We start from the raw sequence: 25,292 nt of genomic DNA on the forward strand, positions 1-25,292 counted from the left end.
CTTCAAAATCGAAAAGACAGATCTACATCTTTCTGACAACCCTCGAGAGACGCGCAGCACAAGTAGATTCACAGGTCGAAAATCGTTCAGAGAAAAGTGGTGGTTAGTTTGTCTCTCAGATGTTTGTTTATAGAGGTTGAATCAACTTTTTCTATGAAGGGTGAGATTGAATCTCTGCTTAGGCATAGAGTGTTATCTCTTGGACGTTTTTCTTTAGAGAGTATTGGTAATAGTGAAAACCAGACCAGTCACAAAAGAAAATAGTGTATTGGTGGAGCGAGCTCTAAATGCATTATTTTGGTTCATGATGTCATGTTTGATATGAAGACATCTTAGGATGTATCCAATCATGGATGTAAGTTTTTCTAATGAATGAATAATGACAGTTTTCCTTAAAAAAAATCATAATCATATTCATCTTATAACTTTTTATTATACGATATATTTAGTAATAAGACTGTTCATCCGGGCTCGATTTTTTTTTTTCTGGCTCGGTCCGGAACTCGGATAACCGGGTTTCTGTTACGGTTTTCTACCCGAATCAAATCCGGGCCAAAACCCGCATTCTAATAACCAGTTTCATCTGGTCTGGACCCGGGTATGAAACCTGGGTTATATAATAAACACCCAGTACTATCTCGGGTTTATATAAATTCGAAAGACGTAACCCTAGAGCCGCTTCAACCTTCATCTTTGACTCTCCCAGACTCCCATCCATCTCTCTCTCTCTCTCTCTCTCTCTTTCTCTCTCTCTCTCTCTCTCTCTCTCTCTCTCTCTCTCTCTCTCTCTCTCTCTCTCTTTGCTCACGCTAAAACCGTAGTGTCTCTGCCGAGCAAAGCTCCATCTCCATCGCTCATTGATGAGAGTGAATCGAAGGTCTCTTTCGGTGATCCCGTCTTCTTCCTCCTGTTTCTTTCGGGGCTCGAAGGTATTCTCTCAGTGCCAATCGAAGAAACCCTAGCCTCCCTCCCTCAGTACCAATTGAAGAAACCCCGTCATCCTTGTGACCTCATCGTCGTCGTCGACTCGCCTTCATCCTCTCGACCCTAAGGTTTGTTCTTTGTGATTTGGGTAACATTTGTGTAGAAAATGAAGAACCAAGACAATATTTCTCTGTAACATTTGTGTAGAAAATGAATAACAACCCAGAATGGAGTGTGGTACAGAAAATGAAAAGGGGAAAAAAAAACTCACACTCAGAGCAACAAATAGTACTGGTCTTGGCTTGCTTTCTCTACAACAATTTTTTTAGGGTTTTCTCATTTTATTACTTTATTGATTTGGGTCTATTTTGATGAAAATGTTTGATGGAAGAATCTTTGATAGATTTGGGTTTTTTTTTTGTTATTTTGTTAAACATGGGTATAAAGTATATGTTGCTAAACATGGGTGTAAACATGGGTTTTTTTGTTATTTTGCTATCTGAACTATTTTGTGCCATTATGCTCTGTTGGCAACTGGGTGGAGCACATTCGTGAACCACAAGATGCTGGTTGCAGGGGACTTGGTATTTTCTGAACTCTTTTATGCCATTATGTCCATTTGTTGTGTAATGGACATATGTTCTGGTTACCAAGTATGATGTTTATTGTGTAATGGACACACGTAACTGTACAAGTGTAAGACCCAAATGGAGTCGGCATTGTCCCTTTTGATGACCCTCACAAGTTTGTCATTGCTCACAAGGTTTTTGGTGCTAGCAATGTCAGCAAAATATTGCGGGTCTCTGTCTCCCTCTTTCACTGGTCTCTTTAAGCATATTTTAATTATTTACCTGTGGTTGGTTTCCCACTTCCCGTTCCTTTGGGTAGATGTTTTAATTATTTCTTTAATGAAGGAATGATCATGTAGTCCCAGATTCAATTAATGCCACAGAGTTGCAGTTTTCACCTTTCTGTTGAATATATCTTGCTTTGATAAGCTTGGACCAACAATGGATGTTCTGAGACAAGAAATTCATCAAAAACTAAACTCAATTGTGGAGGAATGCATTGATTGCATGAAGTAGACATATTATGTATTGGTGGCTCTACTTTTGATATGTAATTTTATATATTGTAATTTGTGTTTTGTAATGTAATGTATAAATACTAAATAATGAAATATGTAGTGATTGCATTATGTTCTTTTTAGATGCATTTAGTTATAAAGGTAATTAGTTTTACATATAAAAGAATATGAACATTTTTTCTTGAAAAATTTACAATAGAATATAGGCTCTTAGAATAATAATAATGAAAAAATGCATCTTGAAAGAAACTTAATGATATAGGTTTTTGTTAAAAAAAAAAAAAAAAAAAAATCCGGATACAACCCAGAACCCGAATTTCTGGATTTCAAAACACTGGATACACCCGAGTTCTAGCCCAAGTTTAAAACCCAGATTCTGGTCCGGGTATACCCAAATTCCCGGGTCAAAACCCGGATGAGCACCTCTATTTAGTAAGCATTGATTTAAGTGATGAGTAATATTATTCTTGTCCTAAACTTTACCATCGTCACACGTGTTGAAGTGACACAATTTAAGTCTTTATATGCCTACAACTTTCGCAATCACTTGAAACAATTTAACATGAAGAATGATATTTCTATGCAGTATTGACATATAAAATTACTTAAAATATGTTATAACAACAGATGCGATTAAAGATGATAAATCTTATATGAAGATGATGGCTCAAATTAAAATGCCAAGCCACTTACGAAGCTGAACGATTGAGATGCAATTGCAAGACATGCTTTAGTGATTTGTGATACACAGCATGAACCTTTTGAAAGTTGATATGCAGAGCAGCTAGAGTTTAATTTCCATGATCTTACAGAAGGCTCATGGTCTCAAAATACAAATATGCTAATGTTATGGACAACCCAAAAAAAAAGAAAAAAGAAACTTCCATATCATGTATTCCTACTCTCTCCCCTTTTCCCTATTTTATCTCACATGGGTGCGAGCCTGTAAACCTGCCAGAATAATTTCCAAAAGCTTCTTGTATCATGCAGCGTTAGTTTACCACGAGAGGAAAAAAAAAGAGTTTCGTCTGAATGGTTATCAAATGAACAACCATAGCCCACAGTAGCCAGCCATGCTGCATGATCTTCGTCGACACGTGGTCGAATCAACTCCACATTCTTCTTCTGTCAAACACCGGTGGTCAATACGAGCATCCGGGATGTGGCAAGCGCTCTCTGCCTGTTGGTCGCCCTGTCCCCATGTATTCAATGCTGTGGCTGGACAGACTTGCAAAGACATTGCACTGGCTCGACTTGGTTGCTTTTCACCCTGTGCCAGAAGAAGCCACATTACTTATGGGCGTACACGTACACACTCAAATCCACAATTCATTTCAGAACAAAAACAGTAAGAACTGCAAAACTGATATCAAAATCACGAGGCATGCATGCAGAAGATGAGTTCTTAGAAACTTTTGATTCAATCAGGATTCAGGAAGCATATTTGGAAAAGATTAAAGATGGGTTTAAGATATATTATTTACTATACAACCAGATAAGTAACAAAGCACCTGAGCAAAAGTCCAGTTTGTTGGGATGTAGGTCTCTGGAAGCCTTTCATGCCAGTCACTTAATACTGGAAGGGGATGACCCTCAGTCGTGAATATAAAATTCCGATTGACCAAAAAGGAATCATCAAACAGAAGATATAGGTACTTGCACCTACAGAAACATTAAAAACATGCCAGAAGGCATCGTTATAATTTCAAGTGTGACAATTCTACGGCAGAGACAATATACTAGATGGCAGGAAGAAGAAAGAAGAGGAAAAAGGCTATCACGTTTCAGCAAGGAAAAAACTATGCTGATGATCTTCCAACTGCATAGTTGTTACATCTCTTACGCTTGCATATCCTCCTTCCACTTTGGTGTGTAAATTAAGAGAATTAACAATTGATTCACCCACGTCTAAGTACCATGAATCTGAAACACGATAAATGATAGGAAGAAAACAAAGATGTGAAAATCAGAATAGTTCAAAGTGCAGCTAAACAACGCCATGCTTCAAAGGAGAAGTGTGCTGCGTCTGCATGGTGACTACAAGCATATGCACATAATGAAGCTTAAAGCAAACACACATTTTTTTAATCTTTTTAAGGGCACAATAATGACAGTGTAACTAATGTGTCCCTTGCAACTTGGTTACAACAATGCCTAAAAGGTCCAGCAACTGTCAACTTGGAAGCTGAAATGTTTAAAGGAAGATTACAACTTTTGGACATTACCCCAAATTTACCACCTATAGATGGTTTAGTAAGTTCAAAGCTTAAACAAGGGTAACATATAAATATATATATATATATATATATAAGATTAGAGACGAAATTAACATTAGAGAAAATAATGGACTGTCAATAAAATTAACTGATATAAAAACTTCTCAGACCTTTGGTGGCTTGATATAAGTAGAATGTTGACTCTGCAAATTCAGGGCGCAAGGGGTAATATTTTTCTGTGGGATGCAACATTTGATGGTCCAGTAGATACCTGAATAATTTTACAGTTCATGTTAGCTGTTTCTTTACCATTATGAACAAAAACTTCTGTCATAGTAGAAACCAAACACAGAAACTAAATTAAGCAACACTAGTAATTATTCCAGTTTACATATGAGTAAAGGAAGACATAGCAAAAACCTCAAAAGCAGGGTACCTCTCTGGTAGAACCCCAAACCTCTCCCATACATGGAAAAATTCACGATGTGATGAATTAGCAGCTGCAATATCCCCAACGAGAACCTAATTTCCATAATTAAAATATAAAGATCAGAAGATTTTTTTATGAGGCTTCAAATTTTAATTCACTTTTTAAAATTAAATAAAATAAGAAATGAAATGTAATTACCTGTAGGCCTGGCCAAAATGCTTGAAGGCTTGTAAGCTGCCAATAAGTAGCCTTTCCCGTTCTCATATCAGCTTCGTGGTACCTAAATTATAATAACAAGCTTCAAATAACAAACACTATTTTCCAGCAAACTAATTGATAGGTGAATATAGATTCTTTTGGCTTCTAGGTTCCTGATAAAAAGTCCTACTATAATATTTATATTAGAGGAGGTTCTTTTAGGATATGTAAGGTAAAAATACAAAGTATTAATATTTACACGAATGATGTATAAGGTGTTTCACGCTCAACTTGCCCATAGTAACTTAAAAAGACACTTCCAATCGTTAAAAAACTTAAAAACCATGTATTATTGACAGTTCAAGTTGCAAAGTTCTAATTATGAGAGAGAGAGATTTCCCCCCATAATTTGTGGTTTATAGCCAAAAGGGTTCTATCCACTTCCCTTCAGTTTGTATTTTTTCTACTTCTGTATAATGTATTAATTTTCACCAGCATTAATTTTAGAAATGTGTTGGTCAAATGTAATATTAGATGGTAGGTCATTCAAATTATATATTACTGAGGCTGCATCTATTCTTGTGTTAGAACATGGAATCCACACATTAATTGAAACTTGATTCATCACAACAAAACGGTATGAAAATGACAAGCTTAAGAATACTCAAGAAAATCAAACCACCTGAATTTTCAAAAACTGGCCAGAGATTTTGGCATAATGAACAACTGGAGATTCGAGAAGCCAAAATAAAGGCGGCAAAGGCCAGCACACAAAATCATCGTAAGTAAAATTCTCTAGACAAGTAACAAACCTAAACTAAAAGACCATGGGCGGAAAAAAAGAAGAAGGCTTAGAAACAGTCAAATTCAACAGAGCTACACATTGGTTCAGTACCATGGACCATGTCTAAAATATTTTTGCACTGCAAGATAAGCAGAATGAAACATTCTCCAAAACTCCTCCTTCCCAAAAAGAATGTGGGCCTTGAATAGATACTCATAGAATGAATCAACCCCTACAAGAGACACAGAATCCAAAATGAGATATATTCAACCCTTGCTTGCCAAATTCAAAGAGGCAAGATGAAGCTTATAAAAGGATGCTGACATATTTAGAAGCCTCAGAAACCAGACATTAAAATCCCGCAAAAACAAAAATCTATGCCCAAAGATTACCTACCAGCCCCAATACCAGACGAATGCTCGAGCCATTCCCCAGTTGCCACATCCAGCGTTGTTCCAAATAAATTCAATGAGCTCCGCATGCTCCACAATTTACGAAGAGCACGTAAAGCCGCATATTCATATATGGGGTCACCAGTCAATCGTGATAAGGCTCCCATTTCAAGAATCAAAGACCCTATATCCACAATGAAAACCAGCCAATTTCAGGGCGGCACTTTTTTTGATTGCCTCATCTTTAACTTTCAAAGATAAGCATATTACCACACCCTGAAGTGCTTGTTTCAGTAGTCTCATTCAGCATCACTCCATACTGTCCACAGAATTTCGCATTGATGCGGAGTCATATATCCTTCTTACAAACAAACAGACAATATTCATACATTTTAAGAATTTAAGCATGAATTACTTGAAAGGATTATGTAAGATGTGTGCAAGTAATGCCTAAGCTTGTCTTCAACATCTTAGTAGATCAACAGAGAATGCTCCAGTATATGATTGATGACATTTTGTGTAGGATGACAACAGGGATCTTTTAACTCTATAAATTTGCAGCCGCTTTACATTTCCGAAAAGCATCAGAAGCATAACTGATAAAGGTCAAAACTTGTTTAAAATTACTGTTCACATAGTGGATCAGTAGCTAGGATTAAATGTTCTTTTTGATCGCTAAACAAATTTTTATTGATGGCTAGGATTAAATGTATGATGGCTATTCTTTGTTATCCATACAATTGCCTTAGCCTTGTTGGTTCTTCCAAGAAATCTAGGATCTTTTTTATTCCAGCACTCTATATAGAGTTTTTTTTTTCCTCTAAGAAACTAAGAGTTCAATAGACAGTTGAAGTAATTTCTTGTCTGATCATGGCCTTGGTTGTGTCAGTTGTATCAAAGGTGATCTATCACTTCGCGACAAAGAAGAACCTAAAAGTTGAAAGAAATCGAAATCCAACCGGAGTGGTTATTGAAACAGCTTGATGAATTGGAAGTCTACATGGAGATCCCAAAAGGCAACTGCAAACCCTTGGACATATCAATGGTGGTCTTTAGTTTTTTTTTTTTACCGGTAAACAAACTTTGGTCTTTAGTATCAAAGTTCTAGGTTAAGGAAACAAAATTCCATTCATAATGTGGGATCCATGGAATTAGTGACAAAATTCCATTCATGATGTGGGAAAGCGCTGGCCATGTTTGTGTTATAACCCCGAAACGACTAGTCAATACGAAAATTTGAGCCCCTTGATTTTTCTTTTAAGTAATCAAGAACTTTATTGTTGAAAACAACAGGTATAATCCATGTACATGGGACGCATACAAAAGAGACACCTAAGTAGGATCCCTTGGAATCATTATACAGGGCAAGAACTACTCATTCCGAGGCAATGTAGAATCTCATTCATGACGTCCTACACCTCTTATACTCAATCTTTTTTATTTTTTGATAAGTAAACTTTTGTTAATAGTATCTTTTTACTCAATTTGGCAAGAACCTCTTATACTCAATTTGGCGTATAATGGTATCTTTTTACAAATTACCAGTAGTATCTTTCAAATTCTCAATCTCAGATATTAAAAGTATTGAAATCAGGCTAATTTATAGCCAAAAATAACTGAGCATTGACTAGACAAAATATGGTTCAGTTATCCTACATAAAAAGTAAGCTATTTTCAATATAAATGGAAAACCCATATATAGAGTTGTCTCGAAGAATATCTTTAAATATTAAATTTAATAATATCTTAACTTTACAAGCCTTGTTCAAAGGCTTGCTACTGTGCTGGTGCAACAAAAAGCACAATCCTATATTTTTCTTGTTTCTAGAAGAAGGCAACCTAAATTGGTTTAGAAAGTTACTAGGATATCAGAGATATATCCTTTTTGATAAGTATATCAGACATATATCCTAATTTTAATAAATATGAGTTTCTGCTTAAGGACGGTTTGGTAGTAGTACCTTTAAGTTAATCCATGCATATGGCAACCCAGTGGGTGTATTGAATGCAGGTAGAAACCGCTTCCCTAAATCTTCAGCCAAGATAAGTAGCTCGTTCCTGTAGGAGCTATTAACCAACCTGTTTGTAGAATCAGTTGCAAGTATATGAGCAGAAACAAGTCCTCCAAGAACTCTTATGTTGCACTACACAATAACGACCAAGTGGAAAAGAACACCATTAAAACACTTTGAAAGCAACTGCTATCCAGCAAATGTTGCTCCTTGAATGATTCCAGAAATAGAAACTATAATCATTGGCTTCATCAGGCTTGACTTATCTATAATCATATTAAATGAAGCTTTAGAATCAACCAAACTGAAGTTTTTCTAATAAGTATTCCAATCACATACCTCAAAAAGATTTATCCTTGCATCGACATTGAATGTTAGATTTTCAGAAAGCCAAAGTACTGCCCTTTCAAATTCAGTGTTGTTACCCAAAATAACAAGGCTGAGAGAGAGAGAGAGAGAGGATTTCATATCAGAAATAATAATCACACCATATAAAATGAAATTTAGCATAAATTATTGCAATGACTAGAAACGCAACAATACTAATTGAAGAAATGCATCCACATGTTATACCTGGATAAAGATTCAACAAGGGTAAGGGCAGATCCATTATAGTCTTGTGGTAAGCGTTCAAGCTGTAATTGAGAAAACAAAACCTTTATGTTTCCCCTTGTAACCAAGTATCAATGAATCCTAAATAATAAAAATTACCTTCAGATTTCCAAGCTCACTAAGAGAGTCGGTGAAAGATTTAGTAAGAGGCTTTAGCTCATCATGCTGCAAGGGATATAACAAATTACGACGTCATGAGATGGAACTAATATGCCAACTAGTACATACACCATTGAAGACCACAAACTGACCGGGAATGCATGGGCCAAGTAGTTGTCATATGCATGGTAAAACCTGAAAAGAGATATAACGAAGACTGTTACATTTCCCCTAAATATTCCCTAAACGGTAGATGCCAATATAATTTTGTAACCACATGTTGCTCACCATTTTTCTTTTTCTCTTTGTTCAAAAGGCAAATCCATGTAGAATCAAGATTCAATTGCAATGAAGATAGCCATGAACACAACAAAAACAAATTATGTAAAAGCCTTTTATTTTACACTTTAAATGCTTCAAAGGAACCATTATTACTCCAGTGTTTTCCTGAGTAAGCAATGAGAATCCGATTACTAAGTTTCCTATGATTTTTTATTCTTAGGAAAAAAGTACTCAGCCGGACTCAACCAAACCACATATTTTCCCAATACTCATAAATTTTAAGAAAAATTGAGATTAGAAATAAAATTGTTCCAACTAATAGGGACTAAAAACAAAAGACAAAGCACCAATCTACCTCCACCTTCAATCAGACACCAAGCATTTGCCCATACAGATATCGACGCGTATTTACTATAAAACTATCCTAGTGCCAAGAACAAAATCCAATCAAAACCCAACTTTACAATCACTAAGAAGTTAGCAAGCTAAACCCTCAAAGTACCCGCAAAAAGTTGACCTCTATAGATAAATTAAACGCACCCATAAGCGCACCAAGACCAAAATGAAGACTCATCAGTGCAAAAAAATGAATAGCAACACGAAAGCAATGGAATTGAGCCCAGAAAATGAATTGGGTGAGCGAGAAGCTTTTCTGGCCTTACATCTTGCGAACTTTCTCTCTCATCTGTCTCTTCCTAGAAGCCCAACGGTGATCGAGCTGAGATGTGCACGGGTTGAAGAAGGCGGGAGAGATCACGAGGAACAGGAACATCCATGTCAAAGCAGAGTTGCGGAGCAACATGGTTTTCGTTTCGGTGTTCAATTCCGATGCGGAGGCTGTTATAGTGGATCTTGTCTTCCAACAACGAAAGATGGGACTCGCGCTGGACCGTAGCAACCATCTATTTGATGAGTAAGGCCGGCTGGTGACACCCTTGTCCAATTACGTGAGGGCACCTAATGCGAGGGGTCTCCGGTTTTCCACCGGCAGATGATAATCACGACATGGCAAATTGGCAATGGGCCTGCCAACGCGTATCCCTTTTTTTTTTTTTTTAAATTTTAATTTTAATTTTTTATTCTAAAGAAATCGAATGTTTTATCATAGATTCATAATTAATCTCGTTTAATACAGCTATTAATATTTCATAAATAATCTTATTAAAAATTTATTTTTTATTACTTTTATTTGGTATTAATTTGCAAAAATAAAAAATAAAAACACGAAAAATTATTAAAATGTTCTTAGTGTAAACGTAGTAATTGTCACTATTTATAGTAAGAACAAATTGATACATTGTCACTATTTATAGTAAGATCAAATTGATCTGATCAATAATTATTATATAGTTTTAGAAGTAGATATGTGTTAGTACTCTTATCTTATTACAGATTGACATGTTATCAAAATTTAATGTTTGTGTAAGCAATTTTAATGTTACAATATTTTTTAAAAGGACGAGAATATTACATTATTTATACTATAAAACTATATAATAATTTTTCATAGCTAGATTTGTTCCTTTCACTCCCATTTTTATTATCGAGAGAAGTACTCTTTCAATATGCAAATGTGATGTGATCAAACAAGATCAGTTCAACTGCAAATTGGCTTGATCTGGTTGATTAAAGAGTGCCAACCATAGAAAATTGCACAAACCCTCGCAAATTAAAATATTATCTTGGAATGTGGCAAAAGTAAGAGCTCTATATCTAAATGTTGCCTCAGAGATACTAAAAATAATAATTTGTCTAAGTGATCACCCCGATGAGTGGACTTTGACTCAAGAAAAGAATGGTTAGTTCAGTGTTAGAAGTGCTTGCACGGAAAGCTTGTAAGGATGGTTGATAAGGAAGAGAATACAAAGCATCCAATAGAGTGCTCGAATGCAAGTAGACAACAAGTCCTATGGAAAGCTATTTGGCAGATGCAAGTTCCAAACAAAGTAAAAGTTTTTGCATGGAGAGCTTGTAAGGATGGTTTACCAGCACAACACAATCAAAGAAGAAGATCATCATAGAGGAAGTTTGTTGTTTCTGTAATGCAGATAATGAAGACTTGCCTCATGCTTTGCTTAATTGTCCTTCTCTAGAAGATCAGTAGGGTAGCTTTATACCTGTTATGAAAGAAATGGAAAGAGGTACACCAATAATGGAGGTTGCTATGCAAGTTAAAGATTCTGGTAAAACGAAGGCTTTGAGTTTGACAACTTTTTTTTTTAATAGTTTGGGGATTTTGGTTTAGGAGGAACAAGATGATGTATGAACATGTGATCTTTGAACCAAGGCAGGTTGTTGAACATGCTTTAACTCTTCAAAGGATGCACTCAGACCTACGATCTAAGTCTATTTCTGAGGTTAAGAATTATTGTGGCTGGAAACCACTTCCAGCAAATTTTCTGAAACTTAATGTGGATGGAGTTATGTTTAGAGATCAACATAGAGCAGGGATTGGAGCTATTCTTAGAAATGCTAAAGGTGAAACTATTATGGCTGGCTAGTAAAGCTGAACATGAGGTTGTTGATCCTTCTTACAATTTTCAAAGGTCTTCAATTATGTGCTCACATGGGTATCCAAAAGTTGATCATGGAAAGTAATTGCCTTTTGATGATAAAAGAGCTTCAAGCTACAGATGATTCATCTTCCATATTGGGGAACTTGCTGTGAGAAACAAAGAACCTATTATCTCTATTTGGTGAATATCAAATTCAACATGTTAGCAGGTTAGGAAATAAGGCTGCTCATGGACTAGCCCGACATGCTTGGTTGGTTAACTCTATAGAGATGTGGTGGGATGACTTTCTAGACTTTATCTCTCAAGCAATTTGGCCATGACCCAAGCATCAGTTGACTCTATAGTTCATCTGAGGACCGAAGTAGCCTTTGACAAATTGAAGGAAGTCATGACCCAAGCATCAATTATAGCCCTACTAGACTTCACCAAGACCTTTTTTGTTGATTGTGATGCTTTTGGAGGCGATGCTAGACCTATTATTCATTAGAGACGACCCATAGCTTTCTTCAGTCACACTTTACAAGGATAAACTATTTTTGTCCACATACAGTAAGGAGATGTTAACACTAGTATTGGTTGTACAAAAATAGTGACCCTATTTATTAGGACGTCATTTTATGGTCAGGACCAATCACCAGAGCCTCAATTATCTATGGTCTCAGAAAATGACTACGAGTGCCCAACAAAGACGGCTACACAAGCTCTTGGGTTTTGACATTTTAATAGAGTACAAGTGTGGGTGAAATAGTGTGGTGGCATATGCCTTGTCTAGACAAGATGGTGTGGGAGAGCAATAAGGAGGGTTAGGCATAAGTTCGCACCCAATTCCAAATTGGGTCGAGGTCATCAAAGATGAAGTTTCTAGCAATTCTGAGTTACCTAAATTAAACAACAAAATCAATAGTGGAGAAGCAATGGGCTTGTGGAAGTTCACTAGTGGTCTTCATACTCTTCAAAGATCGGATCTACTTGCCATGAGACTCTAAGTTAATTGTCGATCTTCTCAGCCAATTCCATGGAGCATTCCATAAAGGTTACCAGAAGTCATACCAACAAGTCATGGAGAATTTCTATTGGGCAGGAATGAAAAAATAAACATCAAAGAGTACATCTTGACTTGTGATGTGTGCCAACATAACAAAGTCTCTAATCTGGCTTCAACAATATTATTGCAACCTTTACCCATTTCTAATAAGATTTGGGAAGATATCTCCATGGATTCATTGGCGACTTACCAAATCCAAGGGAAAGACAACCATATTGGTCGTGGTGGGTAAGTTGTCCAAATATGGATACTTCTTGGTTCTAAGTCATCCAACACGGCCCTTGAGGTCGCTCAATTAGTTTTTGACAAATTTTTTTGACTGCATGGGCTACCTTGAACTATTATGCAATTGGTACATGACATTTATGAGTCTGTTTTGAATAGAGCTATTTTGACTCAACAACACTATTTTTAATTTTCGTTTCGCTTACAATCCTTGAACAGATTGTCAAACAGAAATGGTCAATCGCACAGGAGATATGTGCTTAAGGTGCTTTACATGACCTCGACCTAAGGAATGGGTAAGTTGGTTAGCTTGGGTAGAGTACAATTACAACACTTCCTGGCACTCTATTTTGATGAAGACTTATTTTGAGGTCATATATGGTCAGGAACCCCCTACATTTCTCTTATATATTCCAAGAATGGCCAAGGTAGCATCGGTGGAAGAATGGATAAAGAAGAGAGATGTGATACTATGGGAGTTAAAGGATCACATACGCTTAAACCAAGAGCAATTGAAGGTGTATGATTGGCATCATTAGGAGGTCAAATATGAAGTGAAGGAGGGGGGGGGGGGGATTGGGTCTATATGAGGTTACACCCTGTTAAACCCAAGGTTTCAAGTATCATATAATTATATATCTACATATGGATTTTGATGATAGCAAACAAGTTCAAATATAAATGAATCTCAGACTCAAATTGTACACATAATGGAGCCAAGCACATCAATGTATCAAGCATGAATAAGAAAGTGAATAAGCTTACAAATAAAGTTCTTAGAGTAAGTTTTGTACATCTCTTTCAAAATTCGAAAAAGGGTTAAGGCTCAAAAAGAATATTTTCTCATAAAGAAGCAAATTGCATTTTTCACATGTGTATGACATGATTGAAAGTTTAAATTTTAAAAATTTGAAAGATGATTGATCGTCATCTCTCACATGTATATGATAAGTTTGACAATTTTGAAAAGTGATTGGTGTTCTTTTGCATGTATGCAAAAGGTAGTTGCTTTTGTTTAAAAATTTGAAATATGATTGATTGTCATCTCTCACATGTATATGATTGATTGGTGCTTTTTTTGACATATGCAAAAGGTATTTGATTTTTTAAAAAAATTTTGAAAAGTGATTGATGCTCTTTTTGACTTATGCAAAAAGTAGAATATTTAATTTGAAAATATTGAAAGTGAATGAAGTTGTTTTTGAAAATTACAAAAAGGAGAAACTTTTATTTGAAATCTTTGAAAAATGGGTGATGCTCATTTTTTACATTAGAATAAGTCTTATATGTCTATAAATAGCTCACTTAAGATATTCAAAATAACAACACTACACATCAATAACAAGCTTTACAACACTCATTCATAAAAAAAACTTTCAATCTGTCTTCTCTAAGCATTGAGCCTTAACCCTTGTTCATTTTGAGAGATATATAGTTCGTATTGTATTGTTTTTATTTCACTCATTGAGAAGTGTTCTCTGATAACCTACCCATTATTAACTCTTGTATCGGTAAAAGGGTGTGTATAACTCATTCTACACGCACAATGAATAGTTGAATTACCACATGTAAGGTGATTGTAAGTGTAGAAGGTATTCTACACGGATTCTTTGAAGCAGTATTTCTCAAATGTGTAATAGGTTTCTATCTCTAGATGAATGAGGTTGAATAGTGAATTTGAAAATTCTCAAGTGGTAGCTTGAAGCGAGGATGTAGGCAGTGAGGCTAAACGGTACTATGGGTTCGTACCAACCTCTCGTACACAAGAACAACTACTAAAAATAGAGAAAATAATTGAACAATACAATAGTTGTCTATATTACCTAATAAGTCAATGATTTCTCTAATATCCATGGATGGGTTGGAGATTTAAGAAAATTAATTAGCTCTTGCAATAATGAGAGTTACAAAAGCGAGATATCTATTAATTAATATAATGCTAATGTTAAAATCATGCACCTCGAGACAATATTCTAAGACTGCATGCATGATCCATTGATTGGATCGGACGTTAGATTATTTACAGATGTAAATTGAAATTGACTAAATCACTTGGAATTGATTGAACTATTTCTCACAAGCTTGTTAGGAGAAAAAAAGATGTACATACATAATAGTGAGTCTTTGTTTTATAAGGTTCTCAAAGTAAAGTATTTTCCTCATTCTTCATTGGCTAGTCATCCTTCATATGGTTAGAGAGGGATTAGTCAAGCTAAGTCGATTCTGCAACAAGGTTGTATGTGGCGAGTTGGGACTGGTTAGGAAATTAGAATTTGGTTGGATGGTTGACTTCCAGGTATATTACCTACTACTGGTGGACGTGATCTGGATTATGATGCAAAAGTGAGTGAGCTCATAGACATGAAGGTACCTCAGTGGAATGGGGAGAAACTGTCCAACAACTTCTTGGTTGAGATACAAAAGGCTATTTTGAATATTCCCTTCATTTTTACTTGTCTCGACAATAAATTAATTTGACTCAATCAGAAAAATGGTTTATTTTCTATAAAATCTGCTTATAAAAGAGCCATCACATCATAGTTCCAAGTTATGGTGTAGGGGAGAGTTCTACTGCAGTTGTATGAAACAATAAATGTTTGAAAATCAATACGAGACATGCATACCCCGAGAAAGATAAAGAACTTTGTTTGGAGATTCTATAATGATATTCTTCCTACCACCCAATTGCTTAAAAGGAGACATGTGGTGATGGATGAAAGCTATCATTTATGCCATAAACATGTAGAAAGTTCTCTTCATGTTATTTTACTTGTAAACAAGTTCAGGAGGTATGGCTTAAGATATATCCTAGCATATTTATTGAGTTTCAAAGCAAACACATTGCACCTAATGTTGTTGTTCAGAACACTTTTAACTTGCTACGAACCTATCATCATATTCATTCCTAACTAAAATCAGAAGCTAGAAAGTATTGTCTCATGCGGCAAAAACCTCCTTCTGCTAGTGTTATGTTGAATGTGGATGTGGCTCTTTTTTCTGATTTAAATAAGTTTGGTATGAGTGTTGTTATAAAGGATGATTGTGGTTTTGTTTACTGGTTGTGTGCAATGTGATAAATGAAGTTTTATGGTGTTGATACAATGGAAACTCTTTCCATTCTGAGGGGTTTGCAATTTATTTCTCATATGGGCTTTCAAAGGTTTATAATTGAAAGTAATTCACAAACCATTGTGACAATGTTGAATTCTAGTGATGTAGATTTATCAGCACAAAGTGCTATTTTAGCTGATATCAAGTACTCTTGTTCAGGTTTTCAAGGTATCGATTTCCATCATATCCCTCGCTAGGGGTGAGCACCGGCTTAGTCGGAGTTGGATTCCCCTAAATCCAACTCCAACTTATGTAGACTCTGATTTGACTCTGACTTGTCAAAGTAAAGTCGGATTTGAACTTTTTTTAGCTTCATATTTAACCTAATTTTTTTTTTAAATTTTTGTGGGCTTTCGAATTTTAATTTTTTCAAAAATTAAAAACTAAAACTAAATTATTCACTGTTGATTTACTTCTATACTAATATTTAATTTATTTTTATACTAGACTTTTAGTACTATAGTTCCAATTACATGTTATCATACTATAATATTATATATTATTTTTAGTGTCTAATTGCATGTTATTATACTATAGTATCATATGTTATTAACTTATTATATTAGACTTATTTCTATACTATAGTATTACATGGTATTATATTATAATATTGTCTAACTTATTTATAACTAATTTTTACACTAACTTATAAAAAAAAAAAAACTTATTTTTACAATAGACTTATTGATAGTGTCTAATTACATGATATTATACTTTAGTAAATTAGTATTATGTGTTATTAACTTATTATACTAGACTTATTTCAATAATAGTGTCTAACTTATTTATATACTTGATTATATATGATTGTAATACTATGATGTTTACCTATACTAACATATTATTAGTTTATTTTATTATAGTATAAGTATATGCTTTTATAATAATTAGCTCATACTAATATATTATTGAATTTAATTATATAAGTTCTAATTATAGTATTATATAATTATATAACTATACTACTATATATGATAAATATATAGATAAATACATATTTTTATAACACATGAGCAGTACCGAAGTTGGAGTCAGAGTCAAAGGGCAGAGTTGGAGTCGGATCGGAGTCTGTCCAGTGACACCTCCGACTCTGCCTGGAAAATTAAAAAAGAATCCAACTCTGACTCCAATTCAAAGTCGGATTCTTGAATTTTTGCTTAGCCCTACCCCTCGCAAAGCAAATTTTGTAACGCATACTTTGATTAGATGTTGTAAAAATGTGGACGATATTAGGATTTTGGTGGTATTCTATTCCAGACTTTATTAAACAGTTCGTTATTCTTGATATGTCTATGTAATTGAAGTCTTATAATATTTGTTGTTTAAATGAAGTTGTTTAAGTTATAAAAAGAAAAAAATAATAATGAATTCCAATGTTGCCATTCGGGGGAAAATAAATAAATCGACCTTGTATTGTTTTCTCCTACTAAAGGGTGTAATGATACACCTTCGCATGATAGATATATCTGCCTATTACTTAAAAGCGCCTATAACATTACTGTTCATTACTGTTCATCGTGAACAATAAATCTAAATCAGCCGTTTTGTTTTTTGTTTTTTTTTCATATCTTATTACTGTTCATCGACAGTATGAAAGAGAAGAAGAAAGAAAAAGTGAAAAAAATATTGATTTTTGAATTTGAAATGATCAATAAAGAAGCTGTTTTTTTTTTCTTCGCATATTTTTTTCGCATATCCTATTACTGTTTATTATATCATATACTAAAAATCAACTTTAATTTATAAAATACTAATTTTTTATCATTAAATAAATAATGAAATTTTACTGTACATTTTTAAGAGAAAAAAACTATCTAATTAATTTGAATTTTTAATATAATTTAAATTTCATAATAAATGATGAACATAAATAAATAATAATTTTATTTTTATACATTAGACTATTTTAATATTTGAAATTAAACTTTATTTTTTTCTTCAATTTGACAGATGTGACAAACGTGCTTTTTTTTATCAATTAGAAAATCTTACGCCATACAGGATTTTACACAAGTACCACTAATTTCAAAATAACCAAGCCATTTATAAAATACTAATATTTCATCATTAAATAAATAATGAAATTTTGTTAAATATTTTTTAAAAAGTATAACTATATAAAAAATTAGAGTTTTAACATAATTTAAATATGATAATATTATTAATTAACTAAAGAGAACTACTACAACTAATAAAAAAGTAACCTGAAAATATGTCATGAATGTGTATTTCATTTTTTTTATTTTTCTTTTCTTTTTTTAATGTATTTTTTTAATCATCATAAACATTTTTAAAAAAATAAAAAATTTACAACATCATTGGGTCATGAGGTAATTGACAATCTATCTCTTCCCCAACAAAATTATTGAGTTCGAGGAAGAGATTAATAGATTATTAGGTTTTCAGAAACTTTTATATATTTTTTAAAATATTATTTAAATATAAAATATTTTTTAATTTGTTAATCTAATCATTACAATTTTCTTAAATATAAATTTTTTAAATTTTAAAACAAAAACTACATTAAAAAATTATATTCCAATAATATTTTAACTTTTATAATATTTTTATTTTAACTTTTTTTCTCTCATTTTCTAAAATCAAATAAAACATCTTAATCTAAATAATTTTATATATTACTATTTACAAACTATGTCACTACTATTAATACATCGATCCAAATCATATCTAAGAATATGATGTCTACGTGTGTTGTTTTTTGAAGGACGAGGTTGCTGCTGGTACATTAAAATTTTTAAGATTTAAATTCAACCCTTCATTTTACCACTTCTCATTTTTTTTTCTTCGGTTGGATTGCTTCGATTTATGCAGTGAAATACTATCACTATCACAAAAATTCTCCACATTTCTTTTCACTTATTAGGTGTAGAAATTGAATTTATAAAAAAAATTTTATATACTACTTATTTTACTTATGATTACGTTTTTTTTTTTTTTTTAACCCAAAACATATTTATATTTTACAAAATAAATTATTTTTTAACTGGGCAAATGTGCCTCGCACTTGCGGTAATCGTTGACCATGGATCGGCTTCTCTCGCCGATCGATCCAGCGCATTCCACGCTCAAAATGGCAGATATTCCTTCCCTTTGCAACCCTAAAAGGCAAAAGCCATGCAAAAATAACACCCCTCGTTCTCAGAAATAGAATAACTCACAACAACGAAGCCCTAATGCTAAAAATAGCACTCCCATACAAACACACAAAACTCACTCCGTACGTACTCTCTCGTCTTCATTTGACAAACAAATCTTCCCCTAAAACCTCTCCCATCCGCACCACTTTTATCAGCTTCTTTGTTTTTCTACTTTTCTCCGAAATCCATAGGTAAGCTTTCTCTTTCTTCCCCAGTTCCCTCCTGAGGAGGTTCCATTGAAGAAAGGAAAGCAGGTTTCTGTCTATCTCTCTCTCTCTCTCGCCATGGCTTTTCCTTTACTTTTCCTTCTCTTCCTCTCCATTCCCTTCTCAGAATCCATGCTCTCTCTCGACTACTACAAGAAAAAATGCCCCGACTTTGACAGAATCGTGCGCGAAGCAGTGACCACCAAGCAAATCGCGAGCCCCACCACCGCCGCCGGCACTCTTCGCCTCTTCTTCCATGACTGCATGGTTGAGGGATGCGACGCCTCCGTCCTAATCTCCTCCAATTCCTTCAACAAGGCCGATCGCGATGCCGACATCAACCTCTCCCTCGCAGGCGATGCCTTTGACGTTATTGTCCGGGCCAAGACTGCGCTCGAGCTCGCTTGCCCCGGCATTGTCTCTTGCTCCGACATCCTCGCTCAAGCCACCCGCGACCTTATCACAATGGTCGGCGGCCCATTCTACCCTGTCCGCCTCGGTCGAAAGGATGGCCTCGTTTCCAATGCTTCGCGTGTCGAAGGACACGTTCCGAGAACGAACATGTCCATGACCCATATGATCAAGATGTTCGCCGACAAAGGCTTTACATTAAAAGAAATGGTTGCCCTAAATGGAGCACACACCATTGGATTCTCTCATTGCAAAGAATTCAGCGACAGAATTTTCAATTACAGCAAAAAAACCCCAACGGACCCAGCAATCTATCCCAAGTTTGCCGACGCATTGAGGAAAACTTGTGCAAACTACACCAAAGACCACACAATGTCTGCTTTCAACGACGTAATGACGCCGGGAAAGTTCGACAACATGTACTTCCAGAATCTGCAGAGGGGACTGGGGCTGTTGACCTCGGACCATTTACTGGCGACGGACCCTAGGACAAAGCCTATCGTAGATTTGTACGCATCGGACCAGACAATGTTCTTCCAGGATTTTTCGCATGCAATGGAGAAGTTTAGTGTTTACGGAGTCAAGACTGGTCCAAAGGGAGAGGTGAGGCACAGGTGCGATGCATTCAACAGGCCACACAAGGCATAAAATTATATCAATTAAAGACATGTACGTACTTACGTACGTTGTGGTCTGGACTTGATGATGATAACCATGGCCATTGTGATTAACAGAGAGCAAGTTTCTGACTTTGTTTTGCCTGATGTTTCCTCTCTTTTTTTTTCGGATTTCGGACTCGTATATGTATGTGTTTATAGACATGTGATGATCCGGTAGATGTGTTTCATAATGATATTGATGGTACGCTCATGATCACTATATAATATATATGCTATCATTACATATATTAGAGCTGGTAATTTTTTAAAAATATAATTAATGTTAATATCTGTATTGAGATTTCCGAGTGATGAAAGAAGGGAAAAAGCTTCTCATCGATCTTCATCTGGAAAGGAAGGCTACATGTATTGGTTGAGGTTAATGGTCATCTTCATGAGTGAGTTGAAACTCATTTTCAGTACCACGAGTTTACCTTTTCCGTTAGATACAACAATTTATTGATTTAACATTGCTTGTTGACGTCCACGGGCAGCAAGTAAGAACGATGTTGAGGTTTCTCCATCTTGTTAATAAAAATTTGAAGAAAAACTCGAAAATGTTTCTATTAATGTGCCTCAGCTTTCTTGTTTAAACAAGCCGGAGTTATATGAGCTTTGATAACATGAGATGCACCGCGGTGGAAGTTTTGGTCTCCACCCAAGGAACTTACGCCCCCCTTGGAGATCCTTGTATTGTGTAACCTCTGGTAGAAAACATGAAAATAAACCATGACCAAGAACCATGAAAAATTAAGCAACCGTGACTCGTGTGTCGCGACTTTCGAGCGCCTCCAATTGATCTTTTGCATGAAGCCACATTCTTCTTCTTTAGCCTTTTCTTATGGGCATTCGTGAGCCTTCAACGCCCCTGAGTCTGGAAAATCCTTTTGGATACAAAACTCTCAAAACAGTAGATTAGGATCGAGCAGGGGCTTCAGATTAAAAACCTTGGATTGAACTTGTTACTTGGTTTCATACTAAGAGTTATTGCAGTACTTTAATAGAGGACAGGGGTTATCCTGGGATTCCTTTGTTTGCTGCTTATCCACTTTCTTGGTGCATCTGCGGCAGAGCTTACCATGTGTATACAGAAGACAGTTCAGATCAAACTTGAGTTCATTTGGGATCCATTTATTGAGATGAAGATATGTCTTATTCCTATCAGCCACAGCTGGTACCCAACTAATGGCCTTCGCAATCTCAAATACCTGCATAACCATGCTGAGTATTATGAGAATCCCACGGTACAAAAGCAGTTAGGGAAATACGGTACTCACATGTGTGTCCACTGGAAAATCATCTTGCTGAAGATGGAACATCAAAACACAAGCCACCTACCAACCATTTCATAATTGTGAAATTCTGATGCAACTGGGGAAAAAATGTGGTGTGCATGTGAATAAATATGAGAGATGAAAAGAGCAGAAGATATAACTACATCAGAAACTACCATCATCTCCTTGCTGTGAACTATTTACCATGTCTGATATAGATTGATATGCAATAAAATCATGAAAGATTCTAACCAGTCCAATATCTAGTGTCACATTACACTACATCATTATGCTTATCACAGTACTCTAACCAATTGAATAGCCGTGTTTTGTTTTAAGCGGATTCTAATCCGCAGAAATAGGTTCGTTAAATTAGTCTACTTATTTGTGCTACTGAAAATTGACCAAGTAACAAACCAAGGAAATCTAATTCCATTCCAAGAGAATTCTGAAAAGATACTTGACAGAAACTCCCCGGAACCTTGAAGTTGAGAATAGAGCATCATGATTATAGAAAGTGACACCACTTGATACCCCGACTTATCACATCAAGATTCTTTTTGCCACAATTGGGAAGCGAAAATTTGGCAATTGTAAATATTACAGGACGTTATATACAACACATACATAATCAGGCCAAAATGTACATAACAACATACATTTACCGCAGGCAATGTTTAAAGTGTAATTGCAACAGGGAATTGAAAAGGATATTTAGTACCAAATGGGAAAACAAAAACACAGACACGCTAAACTATTTCAGTCACCAGCAAATGTGCACTTGACAATGTTACCAACAATACAATAACAGGAGAACGATAGGCATGAAAGGAAGTGAAAGAAAGCATTAAATTGGACCATTAATAAGCCATCTCATACCTTCCTATTAAAAATAGACACAGGTCCCAAGTTCTTAACGCCATAAAGGTTTCAACACAAGCAGCATTGAACCATATAGAAGGATCATCAAAACAACAGTTACCGTTTTGGGGCCAATCCCTTTGAATTGGGAGAGCTCAGCCTTAATTTCATCAACCGACAAGTCTCGCAAGTACTCCAAGCATAATTTGCCTTTTTTCTCAAGCAAGCAACTCAGTATATTTTTAATGCAGGATGCCTTGGTCGGCGCCAGACCTCCACTTCTTATGGAATTCTCTATACATTTGGATTCAGCAGCAAGGACCTTGAACAAACACGACAATCATTCAAAACCAAAGAAAAAGTAGCTTCAGGAACACCCATATACTCCAAAGCATTCATGATCCATCAATAACCATCGGGCCAAAACAAAGGATGAACCTTGAAATATTTTTCAGAAAATACAACCTAAATGTCAATTTACTAACATTTATCAAGCCAAAATAAAAATAACTTCTTAGAAAAACACATTTAGGTTAAAAAACGGAATAGAAAAACCCACATTGTTCTGCATCACCCATTTTTGTTAAACAATTTATTCTATAAACACGATAAATGAATCTCCAAAAGCACTGCTTTTACTCTGATTCATTAAGACCCTAAAACTTCGAGGAAATCATTCATAACAGATAAAACCCAATCCCAATGCCTATGGCCGACCAAGCCAGAAAACTTGAAAAAAGAAAAAATCAAACAAAAAGGCTTACATACATCTTCCCAAGTGGGAAAAGCAGACTTGAGAGACTCAAAAGCCCTCTCAGAATTAACTTCCGTAGTGTTCTGGGAGAGGACAGTTTTAACCAAACCGTCCAAAACTGTCTCCTTGGCATCCCCATCTAAGAGCTCTGATTTCAGAAAACCATTAGCCTGATCGAGAGAAGAATTTGGTTGTTGTCTGCGGTACTTGGCAAACTCTTGGGGGAAGCCATGGAAAGCCAACAGATCGTCCCGTACGGCTCGGCATTCTTCTGGGGTGGGTCGAGGGTGGGTCGGATACGGGTCGTTGGGGGGTTTGCCGAGGGAAATGGAGGGTATGGATGGTTTGGTTCGAGGCTGGGGCCGCTGGCGATACTCGGGCTGCTTCCTTTTGCGGGGTTTCTGCATTGTCTGCTGTTTGCTCCTTCGTTTGTTTTGTAGTTCAATCGTCAATTCAACCGGTGAATTTCACTACTGCCGATTGCAGAGGCTGTTCTCGTAAGCAAAAGCTTCCTTATTTTATTTTGCTATAAATTTGGAAATTAATTTTATCTAAAGATGGGCCTGGATTTTTCACGTGGGCTTTTCCATGACCATAAAATATGTGAACCCTTTTGCAAAATACATGTTTGGGTTTGGGCCTCTATTCAGGCTGAAGCCGCTGAATGATAGGCATCTTCTAAAGACTCACAAGTCACAATTCTCTCTCTCTAAATATATATATATATAAGAAATGATATTTACAGTTGTGAGTGTGTAAGTGTCGTATAGTCACTTTAAAAAAATTAAATAAATATGAGATCTACATGAAAAGAAATTAATTTTTTAATAATAGATTATACTATTTTTCAAAGCGACTGCACGGTATTTACATACTTTACGACTGTATGTAGTCTTACTCAATTATAATTGGATAAGTGAAACATGACAAATAATTCTTTAATCATTTAATTTCTAGCATGAGATTGAAGGGATCTCAATCCACCTTTTGTCATCATTGCTTTTGATTGAGCATATTGTTGTAATATAGTATTAAAGTCAAGATTAAGGAGACACAACAATAAGTACCATTTACCACTTATTTTCCTTTTTCTTTCTTTTGTCTCAAATTTCGTGTGAATGATCTTGTAGGAAAAAATAGGAATCCAGAGATACTCAAAATATTTTAGTATATTTATAAATAGTAGTGAAATAGTTTATGAATAATAGTTAAATAATTTGAGTTAAGATGTTTACTAAATTTTAAAAAATGAGAGAGAAAAAGTTGAACAAAAATATTATAAAATTAAAATATTATTTGAATATAATTTTTTAATATTAAATATCTTTTGAAATTTAAAAAGATTGTAGTATCTTTTGTATTTTATTTAAAAGTTTGAGAAAATTTATAATTAATAGATAGTGATTAGATGAAGAAATTGAAGACTTACAATTAAAAACTATTTTATATTTAAATAATATTTAAAAATAAAATATTTGAGAATATCCCATAATTCTCTTTGTACACAAACCGGGGCTGCGTCTTTAGCCTCAAAAGTCTTGTAGTTGGATTGAGCCAAATTGGCTTATTTTGAATTATTCGTACTAAGCTCGAGCGAGTTTGAACACAACTCTAATCTCGTGGAGCTGAGCTCAAATAAGTACCAGTCGACTAAATAAGAATACTATATGGTAGTGTCAAATCCTTCGTATTTCATATAATACGCATGCCATCCTCCAATATAAAAATGTGAGAATGTAAGGATAGCTCGTATAAAGGGAGTAGTTCTCAATTGGCCAGCTTCTCCAGTAAAACTAGCGTGAAAGGGCACATGTAAAGCACACACATGATTCTCTTTATTCGAGAATTTAGAATCCACCTACACAAAATAACTTTAAAAAGACAGAATTGATGCATCATTACGTCACATGTCAACTTTTGATTAGCTGACTCAAATATTGATATTACATTCAGTTAATCAAAGATTAATAGATAGTGCTACAGTTACCGCCCGCTCAAACATCCCGTTTGAACTTCTCGCTATACGTGGCATGCCA

At 35.0% G+C, this 25,292-nt stretch overlaps 3 protein-coding genes across 3 annotated transcripts; 1 reads left to right on the forward strand and 2 right to left on the reverse strand.

Annotated features, from left to right (window-relative positions):
* Positions 1-2,678: 2,678 nt before the first annotated feature.
* Positions 2,679-10,039, reverse strand: LOC108999251 (alpha-mannosidase I MNS5). Its single transcript, XM_018976115.2, has 15 exons — positions 9,699-10,039; positions 8,907-8,949; positions 8,755-8,820; positions 8,617-8,678; positions 8,383-8,482; positions 7,993-8,175; positions 6,302-6,350; positions 6,036-6,215; positions 5,751-5,871; positions 4,856-4,937; positions 4,664-4,749; positions 4,398-4,498; positions 3,793-3,934; positions 3,523-3,673; positions 2,679-3,281 (listed from the first exon to the last, which is right to left on the reverse strand). Exons 1-15 carry the CDS (start codon positions 9,836-9,838, stop codon positions 3,051-3,053), a joined length of 1,737 nt encoding a protein of 578 aa, XP_018831660.1. The 5' UTR covers positions 9,839-10,039; the 3' UTR covers positions 2,679-3,050.
* A 9,148-nt stretch (positions 10,040-19,187) lies between these two features.
* On the forward strand, positions 19,188-20,613 carry LOC108999285 (peroxidase 65-like). Its single transcript, XM_018976158.2, has one exon. It carries the CDS (start codon positions 19,376-19,378, stop codon positions 20,354-20,356), a length of 981 nt encoding a protein of 326 aa, XP_018831703.1. The 5' UTR covers positions 19,188-19,375; the 3' UTR covers positions 20,357-20,613.
* A 292-nt stretch (positions 20,614-20,905) lies between these two features.
* LOC108999286 (putative DNA glycosylase At3g47830) lies at positions 20,906-23,740 on the reverse strand. The gene is made up of 4 exons (XM_018976161.2): positions 23,271-23,740; positions 22,624-22,824; positions 21,645-21,701; positions 20,906-21,575 (listed from the first exon to the last, which is right to left on the reverse strand). Exons 1-4 carry the CDS (start codon positions 23,661-23,663, stop codon positions 21,345-21,347), a joined length of 882 nt encoding a protein of 293 aa, XP_018831706.1. The 5' UTR covers positions 23,664-23,740; the 3' UTR covers positions 20,906-21,344.
* Positions 23,741-25,292: the final 1,552 nt, after the last annotated feature.

This window comes from Juglans regia, chromosome 2, assembly GCF_001411555.2.
Source record: "Juglans regia cultivar Chandler chromosome 2, Walnut 2.0, whole genome shotgun sequence".
Classification (NCBI taxonomy): domain Eukaryota; kingdom Viridiplantae; phylum Streptophyta; class Magnoliopsida; order Fagales; family Juglandaceae; genus Juglans; species Juglans regia.